This window comes from Amborella trichopoda, chromosome 3 (genome assembly GCF_054954075.1).
Source record: "Amborella trichopoda isolate Santa Cruz 75 chromosome 3, AtrichopodaSantaCruz75HAP2 v2.0, whole genome shotgun sequence".
NCBI classification, from domain to species: Eukaryota; Viridiplantae; Streptophyta; class Magnoliopsida; order Amborellales; family Amborellaceae; genus Amborella; species Amborella trichopoda.
The window spans coordinates 25351888-25377729 of NC_142338.1; the positions used below are offsets into that span (position 1 = coordinate 25351888).

At 36.3% G+C, this 25842-nt stretch overlaps 1 protein-coding gene across 28 annotated transcripts in view; it reads right to left on the reverse strand.

The window, feature by feature from the left end:
• The window catches only part of LOC18437299 (uncharacterized), a 122302-nt gene extending 97305 nt beyond the window's left edge, over nucleotides 1-24997 (reverse strand). For 14 of the 28 annotated variants that reach the window (XR_016050989.1, XR_016050988.1, XR_016050987.1 and 11 more), the window contains exons 1-6: nucleotides 24606-24995; nucleotides 10245-10466; nucleotides 9411-9441; nucleotides 9107-9291; nucleotides 6428-6587; nucleotides 4368-4464 (exon numbers count right to left, since the gene is read on the reverse strand). Coding sequence is in view for 8 of the 28 variants with exons in the window: in XM_088860366.1 (XP_088716492.1) it covers nucleotides 4368-4464; nucleotides 6428-6587; nucleotides 9107-9291; nucleotides 9411-9441; nucleotides 10245-10466; nucleotides 24606-24734 (824 nt within the window). In the remaining 20 variants the exon portion in view is untranslated. Of the gene's footprint in view, nucleotides 1-4367; nucleotides 4465-6427; nucleotides 6588-9106; nucleotides 9292-9390; nucleotides 9442-10244; nucleotides 10467-24605 lie in introns of those variants that run through there. The other 14 variants (XM_088860379.1, XM_088860376.1, XM_088860377.1 and 11 more) reach the window with 6 other exon arrangements.
• Between the last annotated feature and the right edge of the window lie 845 nt (nucleotides 24998-25842).

The following is a 25842-nucleotide window of genomic DNA, read 5'->3' on the forward strand; positions in this document are numbered from 1 at the left end:
TATATAAGAATATAGTAGGAAGTCTTATTAATGCCATGTTGTGAACGTCACAAGATATGTTGTGGGGCTTCGTAAGCCACCACTAGAGCAATCCAAGTCTGAAACATTGGCAGACAGTGAACTTGACACTCCGAGATCTCCAAAGAACCATAGACTACTCGTCGAACTTTCTAGGAAATGATCCCCACTATCAGGATAGAGTAAGCCTAATTAGATGATGATCTGGATTACTAACGGTTGACATCAGAAAATGTCTCCACTCTAGGAATGGGAGCAATTCCTTGGTGCAACAAGTCAGACGACATAGTTGGCATGTCCCAGATGAATACAAAATATATGGATTGATGTGTCGCATTGTGGGAGAGCGTATGGCTCACAAGGAACATGCAAAGCTGGGCATCATAGTGAGTGCTAGAGAGCCTATGAGCATGTTTTGGCGATAACATTGCGGCATAAGCTTTCACAAATGATCCCAAGTATCACAATTTGACATAGCACGTAGAGACTGGGTATCACTATGTGTTAGGTGTCATTGAAAGGAGAGAGACAGTCATAACATGTTATCCCACTAGTATACCCCATGACTCAACCTATAGCTTGAAAGAAGTCTAGGGCTTGTGTCATGGAACTGGGACCTGGGAGTCCCGAATTGGTTTTCTGCACCACCATTGTTGTTTGGCTCTTCCAATTCATGGACGTTATTTTTTACTTACCATTTAGGTAAATCACTTATGGTTTTATACTTTGTTCACAACACACATGATTTTATTGCACATTCACACTAGTGCACTAGGACACTTGCTCATTGTTAGATAATATCATCAGCAAAGTGTTGACCACTCTCATTGTCTAGGACATTGGAGGATGAGGCACACACAGGGTGTGTATCGCCTCAATACGAGATCGAAATGAGATTCCATAGTTAGGAATCGACATGATCTATATGTTTATGTCATCCCACCAAATCATATAGCCTATATGATAGCCAGATGTGAGCACTGAGGATGCTCAGGTTAGTTGCTTGGGTGCGATCACATGATGCATGGTTGCGACTGCTTTAAGACCTATGGTGAAAATCCGAAGTGGATGCTGGTATTGTTTATCATTTACACCGTGAAGTGTGACTCATACCACGTGCTTAGCGAGACCACTATTACTTGAGTGCCCGTATTGATCCTATGACTATATTAGGTAGTGGAGATTTGATGTTACTACTTTAGCGTGCTTTCTCATGATCATATATGATTCGACTGGGTTGGAGACAGAGCTACAAAAATAGTCAAGTCAAAAAGGAATAATAGTAGGCCTACGGGAAGACCGTTAGCATCACACTCCGAATGGTACCTAAAGAGATAAGTGAACTCTAATTAGAAGATCATTAACTTGAGGTTTTGATGATGGGTGTTCTTTTCCAAAATGTTTTTTAAAAACTATTATAATATAATACAATATTTTTGCAATTGAATTTCTTAGCTTGGATGAGAATGATGTTTTTATTAGAAGAGCTGAGTGGGAGCACATATACGGGTTGAGTAGTCTCCTAAGTATAAAGTAGCTCACAAGGGATTAGTAGAGATAATCAATCTGGTGTGACCAACTAAGTCTAAGACAGACTTGAGTAATTGAGTCTAAGGTAGGTAGAAGCATTATTTTAATAAGAAAAAAGAGGTGTTCCACGTTAGCTTGATGGAGACTTAATGTGGTTCTCTTTGCAGAGATGGATTGCTCCTTAAGGTCTCACGACGTATTTCTTGACAAAGTATGAGAGGGCTCTTGTGCTGTGATATATCACAAAAAGATGATGACATCTTTTAGTGCACCCACTGCATGACGACTGGGAGATGTTGGATTTGGCGTCAGCCCCTTTATGGGTGCAAGGATATCCATGATAGTTTCAGCATTCTTGGTGGCTAATAAAAAAGAGGATGCCTATGAAATTCTGGAATTATTGGTGGTAGAGATAAAAGATATGGGAATCCCATATTATATGGGATTTCTAAATGGGGATAAGGTTGATTTAAGGGAACATTCCAAAAGAGGTAAGATAACTCAATTTTTGAAGAAGATTCCTTCATGGGATATTTTTCCATATAGTGTTCTTCAAGAGAGAGAAAAGAAGAGATTTCACATGGGGATGTAAGTATCTCTCCAAAAATATTTCTCTCACTACAACCAAAAGCTCCCCTCTCTCTCTCCTAGTCTTCTCTCACTAAAAGCCATAAAAGAAAACTAATAAATGATACAAGAGCGCTCAGCCTTCCATCAAAGGCTCGGGATTTCTAATGTGTATATTATACTGCCAGTTCTAGTAAGCGGCAGTTGGCCTAAGGATGTAGGCATCGAACTCCTGAACTAGAGGAGACACACACAAAAAAGATGTGAGGAACGCATCAACCGCACAAGAAGAATCAGATCTGGAAAAAGTTAAGTGATTTCTATCTGATCCGTTTGTTTCGGTGTTTCCATAGCATTTGGGATTCCCGCCAGATTCCAACAATAGGGAATAGCATTCAAATGTTTGAGGAAGGATCCCCCTTTGTGGCTTTTCCATTTTTAGGGTTTCGTGGAAGTTCCTAGCCCTTTATTTTTTGTTGTAACGAGTCCCCAACCTGAGGGATGCCAATCTTTTATCTTCATACATGTTTCCCTTTGACACAGTAATACAAAAACAAAAACCTTTCGTCAATGTGGGCCATTGAAATAGGATATAGGGATTGATTAGGCCTAGAAAATTCTTCTTTACTTGCAGCAATATTGACAATTGATATAGGAAATCTATGGGGTGAAGGGAAGCCTCATCCAAGTCATTCAACCCTTGGTAAGCTATCTTCAATCAAGACTTGAAATTAACACCTTATCCCCTAGCTTTTCAAACCCTAATCTGTTGGCTACCCCTAAGTTCCCTTGATTGTATTCATTCTGAATCCCATCCTTCCTTATCTTACCACTCATCCATCTCAACATTCTCACCTCAACCATACTCATTCTATGGATATATGGTTTCTTGAGCCCCCAACATTCCACCCCATAGAGCATGGCTGGTCTTACAGCCAATCTACAGAACTTCCCCTTCAGTTGAATTGGTAAGCGACGATCACATAAGATGTCCACTCAGCTCTAATCCTATGAGGAACATCTTCCTCAATCTCTCCTTTATGGTAGCCAGGTACCGTTTAGCAGTCCCATTATGCATTAATGACTTCATCATTAAATTGTTTCTCCTCATTTGTAAATCCTTCAGCATACCTAAGCTAAGTTACTACAACCAAAGGGTACGTTGTTACCATACACACTGTATGCACCAACTTCCTAACTTCAGTTACTCCACGAATAACAATCAATCCATTAAATATACAAAACTTTGGTTGATTTATGGCCATTTGTATGACAAGGTCAATCAACGTCTCTAAAGGAAAATAATTTCTAGGTGAGCCCACTGTATTCTAATATCCTAGTGGCCACTTCATGGTCAATACTTGAGCAAAGAGACACTACAATCCAAGTATTTCAAGTATTATGTCACAGTTGTCATGATAAGAGAGCACCCAAATATGAAATAACTTCTAGGGAGAAAACGACTTTTATTTCTCGTAACAAAAAAGCAGCAAGATATCCATTTCATAAAGTGCAACTCCCCAATTATTTCATGAGGCCAACAAAGTTTCTCATAGAAACATAAGGCACTGTAGATCTCCCAAATGCATGCATCATATTGCCTAAAATGTTTAATATAAAATAAAGATCACAAGAATAATAAGAACAAAAAATGTGCCCAAAAACATCTAAAAACAAACCAACTCTGCCTATTTACGGATATTTCTATCCTAATTACAAGAACCAAAATCTGGGAAAAATTAGGAAATGGTAACTCAAAACTAAGAATGAAATGTTTTCAGAGGGGAATACAAGACCATACAAAATAGATAGCCTTCTAGTAGCTACTACTACCTAACTTCCTTCGAAGATATTAGAATATGCTCATACCAATAAAATTTGCGATCAATCACTAAGGTGATATTCACAAACAACAGCAACAGTAAAAAGCAACACACAAGTAACTATATAATCAGGTAATAACAAGTAATAACAATTCCAAATGGTGTAGAGACTAAAACTAGAAAATGGATATTGGTATGGGAAATATATGAGTAGAAAAATCCCAATGATCACTAGAAGCTCAGTCATTCAAGCTAAAAGTAAAAAACATTTCCCAAATTCCTCGATTATATTGCCAACGAATAAAATGATTTATGAATTTAAACAATGATATCCATTGTAAAGATCAGAATGCACACTCACGAACTAAATCAAAAAATGTATGTCAAAATTCTATTTATAGCTACAATTTAAAAAGTGGACAATTTTACATGCGAGGAAGTAGCTCACGTATCGAACCAATCTTGCAAAACCAGTTATTGCAGGTTTCCTTTGCCTCTGAACGAACATCTTTAGTTGTGAAGTTCTCTGCAAACAAATCCACAAAAGTGTGACATTTTAGAATTGATTGGAGTGACCAATCAAGAATTATAGCATCACAAAAGATGTGAACTATTAACCATGTTTCAGATAACTCGACCTCCATGCAGAATTTGCACAAAAAGAATTTAACTTTCCAGGAACTCATTCCCTACTCAAGTACATATTACAAAGATGACAAAGGGCCTAAAAATTTATAATTATTTGTTCCTGCCTAAAAGCACACCTTAAAATGAACAAGGGCACAAGTGGAATACTGAATATCGCATATGTTTGTGAAAGGAATATATTCAGAGCAAAATAGACTGATTGCCAAAAGGACTCCAAGGATTGGTCTCTCCCGATATTGTAATTACAAACAAGATTCTTCAATTTATGTGCCTCTAGGGAAAATTGCAACAAATATGCAGCTTTAAACCAGAAGCAATTTGAAGAAACACACTTCTCAATTATGATCAGAGTGTCGCAGAATTTGATAAACACATACATGTTAGGAGCCAGTTGGGAGTGCTTCACAGGATGCTGAAGGACAAGTCATGTCCATCTTATTATATTTAACTTAAATACTATACTGTTGTCAGAAACACAGACAGAATCATGGATTCACATGCAAGGTCTACGACAGAAGGCCTGCGTTACAGCTAAAATGGGTGATCAATGACATGCATCAGCCAGAATGTTGGTGTCCAGATTGATTCACATGGTTGGCACCAAATAACTATTCCATAACATGGTACCGCATAACAAGAAAAAATAAATCCCAGCACCCTCAACAATATTTGAACACAATATTAAAAAAACATAAGATAGCAACAAAGGCTGCCAAGACGTCTGTCTGCTGATCACAATGGTTGACACTAATGAGTCAAAGTAAAAGGTGAAGAAGAGCCCCTGCCGGCCTTCTTCATAACCTCAATCATTAGATTTACTACGAAAGAGGAAAAGTTATCATAGTGCATAAAGGACAAGAGACAGCACGATGGAACTACAGCATCATAATAATCAAAGCAAAATTTGGGCAAAAATCGAAAGATTCATAGCATCAGCATCATCATCATCATCATAGTCATCCAAGCCTTACCCCAATGATTTGGGGTTGGCTATATGCATCCAGTTACACCATGCCATAAATTTAGAATTCATGATAACATGTGGCAAAACTTTACGCTGGCTGTCTACCTAATGCAACCACCTCCCTTACCTGGGCTTGGGACAGGTTTAGGGGAAAGTTTCAAGTCGTTACCCTTATTAGACCATATTCTTTACCAAATCCCCTGGAAGTGTAGTCACTTTTTTCTTCATAAACAGAATGCTTTCACCTCAATCACATATACAACTGTAACTGTTCGCACATTCTATGAAAGCCTTAAAACTCGAAAACCAATTTCTGAGATCCCTTATGAAATAAACACGATTTGTTTAGGTAATCATAGCATTTCAACAGGTTGTACACAAATTTAAGAACAATTCCAGGAAATCGAATTTTGAAAGAATGATTGCTCAGGAGAGAAGGTACTCCACAAGCACACATATTGCAAAAGGCAAGAGAAATAAAAACAGGATATAAAGTTTCAAAAAAAAAAAAAAACAAGATTTAATTCAAAAATAGAGAATACCATATATATATATGAGTAATGATCCTATAAAACCCTCCCACACCCATGTGTGTAGGACCCCAAAGGATCACCATTAAATTTGGCACAGATCTCTAGAAAAGTTATCACATGGGTGTGGGACTTGACTTTTCTAGAGATCTGTGTAAAATTTAATGGTGATCCTTTGGGGTCCTACACACATGGATGTGGGAGACTCACAAGGTCATTTTCCTATAGATATATATATATATATATATATATATATATATATATATATATATATATAAGATCAGTCCACAAAATCGTTAAAGGAAATTAACATTCAAACAAGAATGAAGTCCAATGTAACGACTAACCAGGCAAACAGCAGACCAAGGTTCCATTATCATCATATTCTGCCTTTCTTTTGATACGCTCCCATACCAAGCTACCTAATGTGTCTAAAATATTCGTAACAAGAACGAATAGTGTAGGATAAAACTCTTTTACGGATGTATCAGATAGAAGCCTAGTGACCTGCAACAGCAAACAAAATCGAGAAAAGATAAATAAATAAATAAACTCGCATACTTACTTTAGAATTAAAAAAAAACAAAGACTCGATTATCACACTTTGCTCTAGAATTTTACAATGTTGAATTTTTATTGGCACGCAATAAAACAAAGAAGATTTTGGAGTAAGAAGACTTTTACTTTTAAATACTCTATACAACTTTATTTACTAAGCACAGGAATTGTCATTCCATATTATAATTTATGACTAATAATATCCTTCCCTTATATTGAAGAGATGATGATTATAGGTCTTAGCAAGAGATACCTATAGAGGAGATGACATGAGAAAGATAGAAGTGTCATAAACTACAAAAAAATAATGAGACACAACTGGTGAAATATATAAAATAAAACATTAAATTCTAACTAAAAACATATGAATTTTTCAAACTTTACAAAATGAGAAACAATGCTTGTTTTCTAAATAGTATATTGTAAATTTTAAAAATCACAATCAAAAGAAATGAATTACATCATAGACAATTTGAAAATATAAAAATTAATAATTAAGAAGTTTAAAATTTCGTAAAGAATACTAGAAGAAGAAATAATGTAATTATAATATTTTTATAAAAAATAACAGAATGTGATACCTTATAAGATAAAAAAAAATTTCAAAACCAAGAGATTAAGAGCGACATAATGCAGATGGAAAATAGCAAGGGAAGCTGGAAGAGATAGGAGCAAAAATAAATAATAATTTTTGATAAGTAACATGCATAATTAAATAAATATTACTTAAGATTCTCGAAAAGTTAAAGCAAGTATATTAATCACATGTTTTTTTGAAATTATAAATTCATAATTACAAAACCATAAAATATAATTATAAAAATTATTAAAATACAAAATTAGCAATTATATCTATACTTTTTCGAAAATTCTAAAAATAACACCAATATTTCATTTAACTTAAAAATAAAGTAAGGCTCTTCGAACATGAATATTGAAATTAAAAATATATAAATTATTCAAATGTTACAAATATGTTTAACAAAGTTCCTATACATAGTATTGATAGAAATATTATAAATAAGAAAATTGGATTATATGTTTGTGGATCTGAAATTTTAAGGCATTAGAATTTATTAGTGAATTATTTTTTGTTTTTCAGTAGAAATGTATTAAGATCAAAATTCATTTTTAACAATGATTTTTAAGATCAAATTCATTTTTGACAATAATTTTTGTGCTTTGAAAATAATGACCAATTTCTACAAAAATCCTTAAATGCTTTGCAAAGACTATGCTGACCCTTCTAAGAAATAGGTAGAGGCATCCATCTTTTCATGCTGTTTTACTCTTCAAATAATTTTATTTTTTTGAATGAGCTATTACTATATTACCTATATCCATTGCCATAAAATTATTAATGCCACCTATATTAAAATATTCTAGCAAGGAGAGAGAGAGGGGGAGAGATCACATTATGCAAAAAATAAGGGAGCATTTATTAAAGATAAAGGGAGAGATAATGCATGGAATTTGAGATGTGAGCGGATAGGTAAAGATTGGGTTTCAATATGCATGTTAAGAGAGAGATTGAGATAAATCAAATATTTTCAATGAAATGATAGGGGGAGAGAGAGTGAGAAAGAGAGAAGGAAAAGAGGGGAGAGAAGGAAAAGACATGGAAGAGAGACAATGATAGGGTGACAGATGGGATATGTTGAGAGAGAGAGAGAGCATGAAAAGATCTAACAGAGAGAGAGAGAGCAGGTAAAAATCTAAAAAAGAGGAACATGTTAATAAATCATTTAAGAGAGTGCATGAAAAAAGGAAAGCATTTTTTTAAAATAGAGAGAGAGGGCATGGACATAGAGAGAAACGTTTCTCCTACCACTTAATAATAGGAATTGTTATAGAGATATACATTAATAACTCATTTAAGAGAGTGTATGAAAAGGGGGAAAAAAGTATCACTTTCCAATATGAATAATGCAAAAAATTAAAGACAAAATATTGAAATGGATATAATATAAAAGGAAAAGGATAGAATTGAAAACAAAAAAAGGACACTTGGCCAAAGAATAAAAAGGGTCCTCCTCTCGATTTATATAAAACAGACAATAGTACATATGATGAAATTGGGCAAATATAACATATTCTAGGGCCACTCCCTCGCAAAAGTTCCCAGGTTAGGTACATAGATAATATGTTATACATACATGTAATGTAGGGGCACTCCAGGGGAAGTAATCCCATGTGCTCTCTAAACAGGGAACTTTGAGCAAGCAACGATCTCGCCCCTACCCCCGCAAACAACAATAATGACCAAAGAGCCTGGAGCAAATGATGATTATGATTTACACCGACTAGTTAACTATCAAAGACCCATATCCATCACAAAAAGTTTAAACAGCGACAGCAAATGTGAAGAAGACGGTACACAATTTGTGACAAATGTGAAAATGCAAGGACAGAGAGGCTCTCAACAACAGCTTGCATGTGAATCATATAAGTCCATCTCAGATTCTTACCTTGATAGACAGTTTCAGAGCTGTTACACGATCTTCAAATTTCCATGCTTTAGCTATTTCATCATTTAATTCACGCAACCTCAACACATAATCCTGTTGGGTGATGACTTTCACTTCCTGTACAGCTATCTTTTGGGGATCATCTAGTTCTTCCAGGCGCAAGGTTGTTAGAGACCTTCCAGATGCTACATAGTGCATCAAGCACACTTGTTTCAGATAAAGCCTTATAAATATAGATTCATTGTATTATGCAAAGAAGTGTTTCCAATGAAAAAGGATCCCACCACTATATCAGAAACCAGACCTTTGGCATTTCTGAAAATAACATCAGATGTCTGTGCACCAAGATAATTGAGGTAGGCATCAGAAGCATAAAATAATATAAATGCAAAGATGGTAACAAAAGGAAAATATTCAAGGGTAAAACTAGCTTCTACGAAAATGATGAAAGTACATGAAACTTCCAGAGATGGATAAATCTAAAAGATCCATGTGCTCTACAAGTTTTGAGAGTGTTCAACCTTCAAACGATTTGAACAATAAAGCTAAATTTTACAAAATCCATCAAATGACAACCTAAGGATTGTCTTTTTATCAAAAATGCAAAAGGGAGGATGAATAATAGTATACCCATTAAAATGACATAAGTAATCTTTTTATCAAAAATGCAAATGGGAGGATGAATAATAGGTATACCCATTTACATGATATAAGTAGTTTTTTCTAATGCAAAATGCCAAAAGGCTTGAATGGGTATTCCAATCATCACAATCAATAACTAAATCCTATTCCAAGCTGAGCTACCCAATGTATTCCCCCAGTTCTAGAGTTTAGGGTACAAACCTTTCCATTCATTCCCCCATTTATATTGATAAAGGTCTAGGGTACAAACCTCTCCATTGACGACAAAGCTGAACTACCCAATTTATTCCCGCAGTTTTAGAGTTTTATTGAAGCCATATAATCAAATCAACTTGATTTTCCAGGGAAAACTCTCAAACATTGGCTATGATTGGCTACCACATTCAAATACCAAACACCATACTGTTAATTAACAGCCTCATGAATTCTATAAAAAAGGGATTACTCTCTTAAGTTGAAGATATGTGTCTAAAATAAAGAAGGAAAATAAACTTACTGATGCAATTCTGATTGTCTTCGCAACGGGGAACTTTTGCATTAAGGTCCTGTTAAAGTTGACCCATTCCTTTCTAGATACCTCATGTAATTCCTTCAGGTCCCCTCCTACAGCAGTTTTAGATACAAATTTGACATCTTCACCCATGAAAATCACAGGTTCCACATTGTGTTGTGTCAATGGATCACTGAAAGAAACCTTCTCCCTATCTGAACAATGATTCTAAAGAAAGAGAACCATTACATACATTTCATTAATTAGTAATACGAAAAAACAATTATAAAAAAAAATTCTAAAAAAAAATTACAGACTATGCAAGTACTAACAATATATTATCAACCTAAACTTCAAAAACACAGCCTATTTTTTTTCTGACAGGAAAAAGAACCCTTTTTTTTTAAACGCCAAGGCCATTTTTACCAGGCAAACAATCTTTACACAACTTGATTCTAAATATATGATGGATGGAAACATTGATATTAGTCTTTATTTTTATTCAACTTTAAAGGATGTATGCTAAAGTTTTCTTTTAGGGCTTATTTCTAGGGTTTTTAGTTTTTTTGGGATTCTAAGGTTCTTATATTTTTTTGTTTATTTTATAGAAGCTATTCACAAGTACTATTCATGAGTACCATTCATGGGTACTATTCACAGGGGTAAAATTGTTATTAAGAAATTTAAGTTTTAAGTTAGGATAGGTCATTTTAATCGGACATGTAATGTCTTTGAACATTGAATTATAATATAAAAGAGATGTGTGGGGCCTTGAGAGGGGAATTCCACATTTTTAGAAATTGAAAAAGAGAAAACATAGGCTTTTGGAACCCTAGTTTGGGGTATGGAGAAGAACCCTAGGTTTCTTCGACTTGTGCTTGTGTTTGGCTTGCTCCTTGTTGTTTTTACTGTTTCCCTCAAATTTCGCTGCATCAATATACACTACTTGAATCAAAGTGATGTATTTAAAGTTTCTGCCGTAAAAAATTGTACCAATGGTAGAGGATGATGTTCTATATGAGCAGAAGACGTTTTATTGGTAATCTCCCAATGCAAACCAAAACACGAGGGTCAGATAAGTCCTCAACTTTGTCCAATTGTAGAGCCATAACTGTAATATCAAGAGTTACTATAACTATAATGTTCCCATGTTATCTTTTGCTTTTTCCTTTCTTTTTGAGAAATATATTCTCTAATGTTATCAAAGTGTCAAAGCATTCAAGGGCTATGTTGATTTACTCATGACACTAAAATGTCCAGAAGAATGAGCAATGATCTACATCAAAAGACTATTTTAGATCACAGCATCACTAAGGTATACATTGCACCATTAAAATTAAATCTAAGAATAAAGTACAAGGAGTTGGACAATAAAATCATCTTCAAAAAGTCTAGCACAAAATTTAAATAACATCAGTCCAAAGAAATGCAACTCTCATGCTTACACCTTCCATGTTAAGTTCTTTTTAAATTTTGAATATATGTGGTGTGTGTGTGTATCTATAAATATATACGTGCATGTATGAGAAAGCATATGGTATGTTCCTTTCCAAATGTGGTTGCCTTCAAAAATCCATCGTATAGATGGATTTAGGATCTAAAATACATCCTTATCAACTAGATGCAAGTCTGCTACAAATCCATGATATAACAACCTAAAAGAGTAGTGCAGATCTATTGATCTGCAAAGGATTACAATGAACAGTCAAAGACAAATTTAAAATAGTTGAATTTTTAAGGTTCAATATTTTTCTTTAACATTCATGGGCATGATGGTCGCGATTATCAACCAGTGAAACTTTAGGTCCAACATGCATCTTTAAATGAAAGGAGGTCGAATTTGAATCAGAGCATCAGGTGACAAATCAATATACATGTGTGCAAGTATGTCCATGCACGTGTGTATGAAAAAAAGGAAGGATCCCAAAATAGAAACCAATGTGGCACATAATTCCATAAATTTCCTATATTCTTAGTAGCACACATATTAGCCAAACTATCACCCATCACATTCACCTCTTAAAGACATTAGCAAAACCCATAATACAATAGTTTGACATGAGGTCCTTCATTACCACAAGACTGTCATCTGTCATTGGATTAAGAAGCCCTTTCAGCCATCAAATGACCATCAAGATGAAATGTACAACAAAACTTTCAGAATACTTTATTAAAATCTGCTCTCTTGATTGCTTAAACATATTTGGAGCTATTGCCTGGAGATCCACGAAAGACATGCCTGAGGAATACGTGCTTAGAACTCAATTATATATGAAAATCTGTTATTCTTAGAACTAGACAGCTATGAAACAAGGGCACGAGTGCTGCGCATGTTTAGGAGAATCCGACACACCAACACACTATACACGAATGCATACTCATGAAATACGCATTGAAGTGCATGTCTGAAATTTTTCATTTTTTGGATTCGCAGACACGACGTGTCTGCCTTGTAGACACACGAATCCACAGGCAGAACAAGATCTGCTTCTGCATTTTGTATGGCACGTGTCTGTTTTGAAATACATTGGGACCGTACATGTCTTATGGACAAACATGTCTTTGATTTGGACCAACATGTTCAACTTTTGTCAAGCTAACTTCATTCTTCATTGTCATTCTCCTTTCCACCTCTCCTCTCTTCTTATCCCACTCTCTTAGAACTTTATCACTCCATCTCTTTTTCCCCCCTTTTCTCTTTTCATCCTTTCGGCAGGTACAACCATCCAAAACTATGGTTCTCAAACTCAACTGCAGCCAAACTCTGAGCACCCGATCTGTGGACTGTCTTCACTACCTTCTCATCATTAGCTGAGCACCCAATTGGTTGGTGGCCCCTATTCTTTTTTGATAATCACACCCCTCCAATGGCTGCCTTCTCTCTTTTCTCTTTCTCGATTTCTTCTTAAACTTGTATTTTTTTGTATAGAGCACTCAACAAGGTGGACTGCCTCCTTTTGAGTGACTTGAACCCTTTCTCCCCATCTTAGCCTCTCCTCCCACTTTAGTTCTCCTGTCTCCACTCAATCTCTTCACCCACTCTCCATCTCACTTCTACACTAAATACTCTAATCTCTCCAACCCCTTCCTTTCTCACACTCCCCCCCCCCCCCCCACCCACGCCTTTCCATACAAAACAATTTGTGTATAAAGAGCATTCTGTGGGCTGCCTTTCTCTCACTTCTAATGAGAACATATTGAAATTTAGTAATATAGTGTCACCGTCTTCAAAAAAAGACTTATTAATAAAAAGTCATAAATTAATTTTACATAAATATGCATAATTTTACATAACTATGCATATAGACAGGCATAAGTTGTACGGTTGTGTTGTACTGGACTTAGCAAGTATCGATAAGTGAATCAGGTTCCTCGAATCCTAGTCAGACAGCATTCTTTTTATGGTTTAGGTTTAGAAAAGATAATTTATAGGTGTGTGCATGGATGTAGGAGAAACTAATGTTTTTATGGAATGAAAACAGCGTGAAAAAACAGGAGAAGTTAGAGTAGGTTGCAAGTAAGAGTTAAGGTTGAACAGATGATTACTGTTCTAAGAACAACAAGGTTTTGAAGAAGGTCGTGTAGGGTATAGTGAGGGGAGAGAAACTAACCTTATATTGAACAGGCACCAGAAAAAAATTAGGGTTAGGATGGAGATGGAAAGAACCCAACTTGGTAAGGAAGGAGTACCATACAAGTAAGGTTTTCATGGAATCAGCAGAAGAAGTCGTGTAATCTGGAGCACAGAAAAGATGGAATCAGCACAGCCAAAGCTCACAAAGAAGCAATTTTATTACTCAAAGCAAGGTTCTGGCCCTTGGCCTTCACAAGTATTTATAGCGACTTTTGACCCCAATCCTACCTTGGCCAAGACACCAAGCAATCTCAAGACTTGCCTAAGCCTCCTAGTACATAAAAAAGGGTACCCACATAATTAGGAAACAATGTCACTTAAACGTAAAAGAAACTCAAACAAATGGGAAACTAAGAAGTCCTATCATACAAGGTAGAGCTCCATTTACAAATAGAACTTCAATGCAATAAAGCAATAAGGAAAACTTATCCTAATGGGACCCACATGGTCTCCTAGGGGGACCTATATCTGATGATGCGCAAAGTGCATCAAGTGGACAGAGTGGTGAGTATCTCCTACGGGAGCAGCATATTCCTCCTAATTCTTGTGTATCTCAGGAGGACATGAACCCTAGGAGGGCTACCAAGAAGAATAAGAAGAGCAAGCATTGCTTGGGATGATTTTCTAGTTATTTACGGTTACTTTAGGTTATTTTAATTGCTTTTACTTTCTGGACAAGTTGGGGACTTTCTAGCCATTTTAGTCAAGGCCATTTATTTTTCAAGTAACTTAAGTGGGGACTTTTGGAGTAATTTTAATTATTTTATGGATATTTAATGTCCTTAGAATATTAAATAATACTATTAAAGGGGTTTGTGGGGCATAGAGGGAGGATACCAGTGATTTTCATATTGGAAAAAAAAAAGACAGAAAAACTGAGGATTTGAAATCCTAGTTGGGTTGAGGAAGAAACCCTAGGTTTCTTCTATTGTTTCTTCTATTGGTTACTTGTGCTTGGTCGGTCTGAAATATTGCTGATTCTCTATCCTTCTTTAAATTTTCTACATCAATTTGGTATCAGAGCTCAGGATTCTTCGACCGTAAGGCTAGATAACTACAACCAAGTATGGAGTTTGTTGATTTCGGGCTAAGGTTTGCTGCTATCAGCCAACTTTTTGTTGATTTCAGCCCAAGGTTTGCTAAATTTTGCCAAGATCTTGCAGATCTCAGTTAGGTTTTATTCGTTTTCTGCCCAGGTTTCATGATTTCCATGAACCCAATAGCAAGGAGAAGGGATCATGGAAAGAGGATTTTTCTAGACTCACTTCGTGACCTCGGAGGAGAGGATTAAAGACCTCAGAAAGCAAGATTGGCAGCTTACGCAGCAACTCGAGGACATCAATAATGGGCAAGAAGGTGATCTTTCCACCCACGAAGATGTCAAATTTAATACTTTTCACCATCGTGCTCCATATGTGGAGTTGAGAGAGGAGGATAGCGACGGAAGACCTAGACGTGAGAGGCACCACTCTAAAGTTATCGACATGAAGGTTGATATTCCTGACTTTGACGTTATCCGGAGAGTTTATCAACTGGTTAAATACTATAGAAACATTTTTTGGCTGATAAGTAGGTTACAAAAAATAAAAAGGTAAAGATTATTGACATAAAGTTGAAGAAAGGTGCCTTGGCATGGTGGGAACAACTTGAGACTAAAAGAGGGAAAATGGAAAAGCTCAAAATTAATACGTCGGATAGGATGAAAAGACATTAAATGAAAAATACCGACCTGAAATTATCTAAAGTCCCTTTGTCATAGGACGAATAACCTTCATTAAGGAAAACAGAATGTGAAAGAGGAGACTGATTAATTTCATCAATTGATGGCTCGAAGTAATGAGGTTGAAAGAGAGGAACAATCCCTAGCTTGCTATGTAGGTGGACTTAAAACACCTATAAAAGATGCGATGGTGCCATAGCGTTACTGGACTTTATATGAAACTTACAACCTTGCAATTAAGGTTGAAGCTCAACAGAGGCGTCCATCATCAAGGTGGGGCGAAGTCCAGGCTGATACAACTGGCCGTTGAAGCAATTTTAGGGGTAAAAGTGGGAATTTTGTACGACCTGTTAGATCGACCAAACAGCAGGATACTATGGGTCTTGGTCTTGGGGGCAGTACTAGTTAACCAAATCGCTCAAACAGCAGTCTTATTAAATTCTTTAAGCATAAAAGAATTAGACAAAAATCTTCTCAATGCCTGAATAGAAAATTAGTAAACCATTCTGAGGAAGTTTTCAAAGAGGGTAGCAGGCATCATTTGATGGAGACTTTATTTATGATGTGGAACCTGAGGAAGAAGAGCCTAAAGTGACATTTAGTGACTATGGTGAGGCTTTGGTGATGCGGCACAGCATGATTATAACCTAAGCAGGAGACGAGGCAGATTGGTTGCGTACTAATATTTTTATGCTCGATGCACTGCCTACGAGAAGATTCGAGATCTTATCATTGATGGGGGGAGTTACAAAAATATTGTTCCTCAGAAGATGCTGGACAAGCTGTAATTAAAGACAGAAAGCCATCAAAAGCCAAACAAGATAAGCTTGGTTCAAGAAAGGAAATGAGGTAACAGCTTCTAAACGCTATCCAGTTTCTTTTTCTATTGGAAAGCACTACAAAAATGAGATATGGGGTGATGGGTGATGGTATGCATGTGATGCATGTAATTTATTGTTGGGTAGACCATGGCAGTATGATAGGTGCACTATTCATGATGGGCTCAAAAAGACTTATTCCTTTGTCAAAGATGAGGTAAAAGAGGTTTTAGGTTGATCTAAGAGGGAAAATACAGCCAAATCAGATGAGGGGTGTATTAACCATCTTTCTTTGGCAGAGGTTATAGATGGCCTAGAGGAGTGCAGTTGTCGTTTGGAGTGGTCTAAGTGGAGAAGCAGCCAGATAGTTCCATTCCACCTTAGTTAGAGCCCCTGGTGAGGCACTATAGTAATGTCATCTTGGATGATTTCTTGACGAGTTACCACCCATGCGGGATATCCAAGATCACATAGACTCATTCCAAGATCTAGCCCACTGAACAAGGCCGCATATAGAATGAGCACAAAGAAGTATGAAGAATTATAGAGACAGGTCACAAAGGTTCTACATAAGGGATTCATTCAAGAGAGCAGGAGTCTATGCGCAGTCACGGCCTTATTGACAAAGGATGGGAATTCGTGCATGTGTATGGACAGTAGGGCTATTAACAAGATCATGATCAAGTACTGCTTCCCAATTCCACACCTTGATGATATGTTGGATATGTTGGCTGGTGCTACTATGTTTTCGAAGATAGATATGAAAAGTGGATACCATCAAGTCCAAAATCGGCTTGGCCATGAGTGGAAGACTGCATTCAAAACACGAGAGAGCCTTTATAAACGGCTGGCGATGCCATTTGGCCTCTCCAATGCTTCAAATACTTTTATAAGGGTGATGAATTACGTGTTCCAACCTTTTATTCAGAAATTTGTAGTGGTCTACTTTAATGATATTCTAGCATACAGCATTAGTGAGCAGGAGCATATGGAGCACTGCGGTTGGTGTCTAACCTGCTACAAGGACAGTAGCTATATGTGAATCTTAAAAAGTGAGAATTCAAGACAAACAATCTTTCTTGGTTATATTGTCTAAGTTGAGGGCATTTAAGTTAACCAGAGGAAGGTAGCATCTACCAACGATTGGCCTACTCCTAGTACAATGCATGATATTCGCAGTTGTCATAGGTTGGCTACTTTCTAAAATAGGCCCTAAAGAAGGGGGCATTTGTATGGTGAAGCAAAAAATGACTAGGTGCTTATGTTGGCTCTTCCTAACTTTGGTAAAGTTTTCGAGCTGGATTATGATGCTTTGCAAGTAAGGAGTGGTGCAGTGTTGAGCCAAGAATGGCATCCTATTGCCTTCGCCCAGCGGCAATATTCTACATATGATGTGGAGTTTTATGTTATTATTCAAGCCTTCAGGCATGGGCACCACTATATGATCTAGAGGGAGTTTATTACATTCTTAGATCATGAAGCATTGAAATACGTTACTGGGAAACATAAACTAAATCAGTGACATGCTAGTGGTAGCCTATTAGCAGGAGTGTACCTTTGTCATTTGGCATAAGGCAAGCAATCAAAACAGAGTGCCAGATCCTTTGATTAAAAGATAAGCTTCACTGGCTACCATGACAAGTACTATCATTAAATTTGAATTTAGGAAGGATCTTTATACAGATGATGTCCATTTCAAGGAGATTGTCGCATACCAATAAAACTGAAGGGCAAGTTCTACATGACAGCTATGAGACTAGCTTTGCTCTATGGTGTTGAATGAGTGTAGCGGAGATGAGGAAGTTGAGATGGATGAGTTGCAAGACAAGATGGGATAAAATTCGTAATGTAGGTGTGGCACCAATAGGTAATAAGATGAGAAAAAGTGGACTTAGGTGGGCTGGCCATGTATAGCGCCGACCAAATACAGCACCCGTTAGGAGGTGCGAGTTAGTTCAAGTCGAAGGACTTAAAAACGCAAAAGGTAGGCCCAAAAGGATGTGGTTGGAAGTAGTTCGAAAAGATATGAGGACTTATGGCCTCAATGAGGATATGGCCTTTAATAGAGCAGAATGGCGGACCAGGATTCGTGTAGCCAACAATTAAAGGGGAAAAAGCTATAATGATGATGATGAACTCTATTCCAAGGAGATATGGCTTCGGTGCCATGATGGAGTTAGTGGTGATTTTCTTATTCAAGACGAGTTTCTCTTTAAAGGAAAATGTCTTTGTACACCTGCAGGTTCCCTTAGACTCTCATAGCAGAGCTTCATGGAGGAGGTCTCAGTTTTGGTCTTGACAAAACCATAGCATTGATGGAGTCTAGATATTATCTGCCCAAATTTGAAGAAGGATGTTGCAATTTGCCGAGATACCGTAAGTGTTAGCTGACTAAGAGATAACGACAAAATAAAGGGCTACTTTCAAAAAAAAGAAGAAAAAAAGGACAAAATACAGGGTTTTGCTCTCCACTAAAACTTTCTAGTACGCCTTGGGAGGGTGTTGGCATGGACTTTTATTGGGTCTTCTGCAGACTCAAAGAGGTGTGAATTTTATATTTGAGGTAGTGGATAGATCCTCAAAGATGGCTCATTTTATAGCTCGTAAGAAGACCTTGGATGTCATGCGTGTTGCTACTATGTACTTCAAAGAGCCAGTGAGGTTGGATAGTGTTCTTAAGACGATACTTCAGATCAGGATACTAGATTTCTTAGCAATTTTTGGGGAACTTTGTGGAAGAAATTGGGTACTCAATTACAGTTCAACAGCATTATCACCCATAGACAGATGGGCAGTCGGAAGTGGTAAATCGTACACTTGGAAATCTTCTCAAAAGTATTGTGAGGGAAAAGAAGAAGCAGTGGGATCTATATCTACCACAAGTCAAGCTTGCCTATAACAGTGTTCATAGCAAGTCTATTGGTAATAGTCCATTCAAGGTGATATATGGGAAGAACCCTATCCATTCATTTAACTAGGTTCCTGTCCAAATTAATGGGGAGTGTCATGCTACTGTCGACGAATTGGTTTAGCAGAAGAAGGAATTCATGAGCAGGTGCGTGCTAACTTAGAGGCCAATATAGCCAAATATAAAGAAGAGGCAGATAAACTTCATCACTTTAAGGAATTTAATATGGGTGATGGGGTGATGGTATATCTCAAGAAGGAAAGGCATCCAACAGGCAAGTAAAACAAGTTCAATGACCACAAGACAAGACGAATCAAGATTTTGAAGAAGATGGACAATTACACTTCCTTCACATATGGAGATTTTTTATATCTTCAATATTGATGATTTGCTGGAGGCAATGAACAAAAATTCAACCGCCTTGCCACTTAGGTGGCCTTTTTTCAAAAAACGCCTAGTCATGGGCACCTATGCGCCGCCTCGACCCTTGGTGGGGACAAAAATAAAAATAAAAAAATAAAAAAACTTGAGAAACATGTAAAATTGTAATTTTACTCCTTTAAAAGGGGAGAAAAGGGTTTTGGGGGGGCATTCTTGCCCCAAAAAACATTTTTAGTGAAGTTTAAGTGAGAAACAACTTGATAAAAACTAGATTTGAAGATTTGTTGAGAGATCGAACCTTTTTTCGACCCCCTCGAACGGTCACAATATGAAACGATATTCATCCTCAATCTTTTTGAGGCTTATAAAAGCTGTAAAAGAGGAGATTTGGGAACCCAAACATTTCGGTTTGGCCCGATATCGAATCCACTTTACAAAGGTTAGTATATTTCAATAGTTTTTATTACGTTATGTATTTTTTTTTCCACAATGTCTAATGATGTTATTCTTCGCTTTGTGATATATATTTAATATGTTATTATCTATTTGAATTATTATTTGCCCATTTTGATATGCAGCTTGAGTCTTTGGGAAAACAATTCAATAAAAAAGTCCATTGCCCCCAAACCGAATGAATCTTGTTTTTTACTTCTTTTTTTTAGTTTTATACATGAATTTACTTGTATGATTCATAAACCACAATTTTTTTTTTATAAACTTTTGAACCGTTAGTGAATGACTTGTGATTTGCGAGATTTAAATGACATCTCGAGTTGATTTTATCTTTTAATGTTGCTTTTGAGTTATAATTATTTCAATTACAGTCTAATGTCGTAAATGTTTATGTCTGATCTGTATTTTCAATATCTTAACAATATATTATATACAAAACTTACTTATTAAATAAAAGAAGACAATTCTATATACAATAAAATGGGGGGAGTTGTGGGGGTCCAACTTTAAAATAAAAAAAGACAACACAAGCCGCCTTGGGTCTAGGCGGCTGCCTTAGCGCCTAGGCAGCCCGGACCCCAACCACCTAGGTGGCCACCTCTCATTTTTAACATTGGTTGGAGGATCGTAGGCCAATGAAGAACAAGAAGATCAAGCATTGCTTTGGGTGATTTTCTAGTTATTTTAGCGTGATTTCAATTATTATAAATTGGTTTATTTTCTGGACCAATTGGGGCCCATGGTCCACTTCGTTCATATGTGGTTTGGCCTTGGAGAGGCCGATGCCATCAAATAAGGGGATACCTGATACATGTCCATGGTATCTTGTGTTTCTTATGAAACAATTCTAAGGAGTCTAATGGTCATGATTGAGAAAGAAGAAACAAACATACATGGAGGAATCCACCTTCCTTAGTCACCAAAGTTCACTGTAAAGCAGTGTCTGGAACAACGCCAATCTATATTGGAATCGGCTGGTCCCCTACAGAACAGAATACTTCTTTGACATAACTGGTCGGTTATGTCAGGAAATTGGGCGACCTAGGAATGCTCAGCACGCTTATATTTGCTTTTTTCATTATTTTTCAATTTTTTATTAATTTTCTATTGACCATTCTCATTACGAGAGAAGGTAGAGTAACCCAACCCACCATGCAGAATAGGGTAGCCACGTCCCAGGTAAGTACGCTTTTCTTACCACCTAATAATATCTCACATGTGGGGACTAAATATACTTCATAAACACTTGCAATTTCTTCTCTTATATCAATTATCAAGGGCTACCAATTTAATCTCTTCCTCTCTCATGTGCATACCATTACAACCATTAGTACCAAATTAAACTCTCCCTCTATCGTGTGCATGCCATTACTACCGATTTAATCTCTCCCTCTCTCGTGTGCATGCCATTACTCCCTCTCTTGTGCATGTCATCACTAGGGTATGCATGTGTTTGGTAAATAATACAAGCTACAAACATGTCCATATGTTTTTTTTGGCAAATAATACTGGACAAATAAAGTAGTACCATTTATTGAGTCAAACGTCATAAGGAAATATTTATTAAAAACAACTAAAGTAGTCTCAAGGAATTATTTACCAAAGACACATAAAGTAGATTTCTATAACTGTCAATATAGCACAATAGCTAATAATTTTTAAATTAAATCTTAATGATTCGATATAATTATCATAATTATAATTAAATGAAATTATCATAATTATAATTAATGAAATTATAATTAATATTGTTATATGTACGATGGAGTGCTAATTAGTGTACAAACAACTAGTGGATAGACAAGTGAGTTTTCAGTGACAATACGTCTACATCAAGGGTCAACATTGAGCCCGTACCTCTTTGTCTTAGTTATAGATAACTTAACTAGGCACCTATAGGATGAAGCACCATGGTGCATGTTGTTCGCAAATGACATAGTTTGATCGATTAGACCCGAAAAGGCATCAACACAAAGTTAGAACTTTGGAACGATGCTCTAGAATCCAAACATTTTAAAATTAGCTAGACTAAGACAGTATATGAAATGCAAGTTTAGTAATAATAGGAGTAGAGACGAGGAAGTAGTTAAGATTGACGGCCAGAAAGTATAAAAAATGCCACACTTTCGATATCTTGAGTCAATAATATAGTAAAATTGAGAGATTGATGAAGATGTCGCATACAAAATTAGAGCTCGGTGGGCGAAGTAGAGATGTGCAATTGGAATATTATGTGATTGTTGCATACCAATGAAGCTGAAGGGCAAGTTCTATAGGATAGTTGTAAGACCAACTTTGCTTTATTGGGCTGAATGTTGGGCAAACAAAAAACAATATACCCATAGAATGACTGTAGCGGAGATGAGGATGTTGAGATGGATGAGTTGCAAGACAAGGGATAGAATTCGAAATGAATCCATTCGAGAGAATGTAAGTGTGGCACCAATAGGCAATAAGATGAGAGAGAGTAGACTTGGGTGAGTCTGACTATGTGTGGCACCGACCAAGTACAGCACCTGTTAGGAGGTGCGAGTTAGTTCAAGTGGAAGGACTTAAAAGGGCAAGGGGTAGGCCCAACAAGACGTGATTGGAAATAGTTAAGAAAGATATGGGGACTTATGGCCTCACTGAGGATATGACCTTTAATAGAGCAGAATGGCGAACCAGGATTTTTGTAGCCGGCCCCAATTAATTGAAAAAAGGTTATGCTGATGATGATGATAATTAATATTGTTATAGTAAATGATATATTTATTACATAATTTTAATCATGTTAATATTGTAAGAAAAATAATTTTTCATTTTGATATTCATAGATTTAGCAACCAGCGCCATATCTTTTAATGAGCATGATGTGCGTATGAGGGGACTCCAACTACCATCCATCAATGATCTATACTAGATCTACTTATCTTTTCTCTATATTAGAACAGAGTTATGAGGTGTATGTAGTTGTGGTGCACAATATATACGAGTGTCATTATGTGCAAGAATTCGAATTCCTAATCACTGTATTGATAAATGCTAACAATATAATTTCTTGATAATTGTATGGTCTTATAGATTCACTTTATTGCAATAAGTTGCATTTTGAACTTCATTTTGAATGTGAAATGAATGTAATGGTCAATAAACACTCAGACATAAAACAAGTTCTGTGTATTTACGTATTTTCTATAAAATAATAAAAATCCATAATGCAATAGCCCCTTGTTTTAGAAATCTAAAACCCTAGATTTTTAAGAAATTTTAGCAATTTCTTGAAATTCTTTTAAAACCTAACTAAACTGGCTGATCCACCAATCCAGATAGTTGATTCACCGATTTAGATCAATTTCCTATAGGAGAGATTCGCCAAGCCGAGCTGGTCTTCCAAACACTTCTCTAAAGGTGTCCAGGAAATAGTTGTTTCTAATTCAAATCGGCAAGTGAATTAAGAATCTTGGATCTACATCTAAAATCTGTTAAATCATGAGCCTGAAGCTCCAGCAAGGATATCCTTCTCCTTAAAAAACAACCTTAACTAAGAGAAATCGTTAGGGGTATGATATATTTCAAACACTTGCAAGATACTTTTTCTATGATTTCATAACATCCTCCGACAAATATATAGTCTCAAGAAATCCCTAATGGTAACCTTCCCTACCCTTTTATACAGTTGAATTCAATGAACTTCACGTTAACTCCATTACCATCCTACATTGACTATGAAGTTCAAGAACTTAACCTCAATTGTATCCTAGATAAAAAGAAACAATCAGGTTCATGGGCTTTGTCCTGAGCCATATTAAACACCAGCTCTTTAACTTCAGTTTCTGAAAAGGCTACCCTTACCCTGCACCTAGATGCTAGCTGCGACCAGGTCAATGGTCGAACCATTCATTGCATTAGATTGATAGGATCAATTTTCATGAAATGACAGTTAATAGCTTGCTTTGGAATACCAAAGAGCAAATGGTGAAGGTCAGAACATTTCGTCAAGCTTTTCACCTCTATGATAGCAAGTATTTGCATGAATAACTTGCACTCCACAAAACTTAAAATCACAAGCGAATAAAAATTAATTTATACGGAGCTCCTTATCTGAATTATAAGGTCCCAATTCAAATCATCAGATCAAGTAGTAAGAGAAAGAAAGATGGAAAGAGAACAGCACGCAACTAGAATAACATGGTAGAAAGAGATTACTGCATACTTTCCAAAAGGATGAGTGAATCCCCAACGGCCCACGGGGAGAGAAAAAACTAATGGTCCTACTATACAGAGATAAACAAATTAAGAAGAAAATAACCCATTCAAAAAAAAAATAAAGAGACATCAGCTATTCTTCAGCATTTACACATAACAGCTCATTCTAGAGAGCGAGAAACATCAAAAATAAAAACTGAAACGAAAATCGCCAGATTAAAGGGGGGAAACTAGGGTAGGGGAGAGAAAGAGAAAAAAAGCAGACCTGTTGCTGGTGGTTTTGATGGAAAGAAGAAGTGGGGTTGGAGAGAGGATGATGAGTTGTGGGAGTACGACGAAGGGAGTGGGCAGCGTCCTCGGCCACGTAATCCTTCACTCTGAACTCAACTACCATTTCTCTTATTCTCTAGTGGAGCTGATTTCAAAATTGCAAGGGCAGGCAACCGGGAGTTCTAAGATGCACTGCATTAGCAGCAAGGTTTTTAAAGCCCGCATGCCATAACAGAATTAAGAGCTGCTCCGCCTCCGTCCCACATGTTACATCGAATTGTTTAACCTTTGTTTACAAGAAGTGATGGTCTAGCGACCATTCTTTTTTAGGAAACGCGTATAGTGGGACCATTTATTTTTATTATAAAGTCCACAATTAATCTTGATATTGTATCTAAACGCGAGTACTGTATTTATTCTATTGACCAAACTCAGACTTTAAAAGAAACTTTTTCGAATTTTATGATACACCCATATAATCATTTCGAATTTTATGATACACCCATATAATCAGATATCACCTTGGATGGTTACTGGGTTTTATTAGGCTACACCACTTGTTTATATACCCTTAAAGTCATCATTTTTTATTTTACACTGGATGGTTACAAATAAGGGTGTTAGGCTCAACCACTTGTGTATCCTTAAAGTCCTCAATATATGCCCTTATACCCTTAAAGTCCTCAATATATACCCGTAAAGTCATTATTTTTGGATACTTAAATACTTTTCGATTCGAATATGAAATTTTTCAAGTAGGGGTATTTTTTGGTCATTTAGAAGGGTAGAATGGATATTTATATAAAATAGTGACATTCTATTAGTAGTTAAAAAACAATTAATTAATGCTTCTTGAGGGTGATGTCACACACCATATCGGTAATGTCATTGTCCAATATTGTTAATAAATACTTTTGTTTCTATTAAAAATTTCTATTTTACCCTTGATTAATTACTTAAAATACTCCTAGATAAAAAGTTACTACATTATATAAGGTATCTAAGTGTCCAAAAATGTTGATGACTTTAAGGGTATATGCCACAAGTGGTGCAGCCTAACAAAACCCTTGCGACCTTGTATGAAAGGTAAATGGTCCCATTGTATAAAATCTTTTTTTTTTATTACAAAGAGGTCAATATTTTCACTCATTAGATTTCAAATTAGATGGCGTAGGATGAATCACAAAGTTTAAGAATTTCCTTTTTTGAACGTTGTGTTAATTCAATAACAT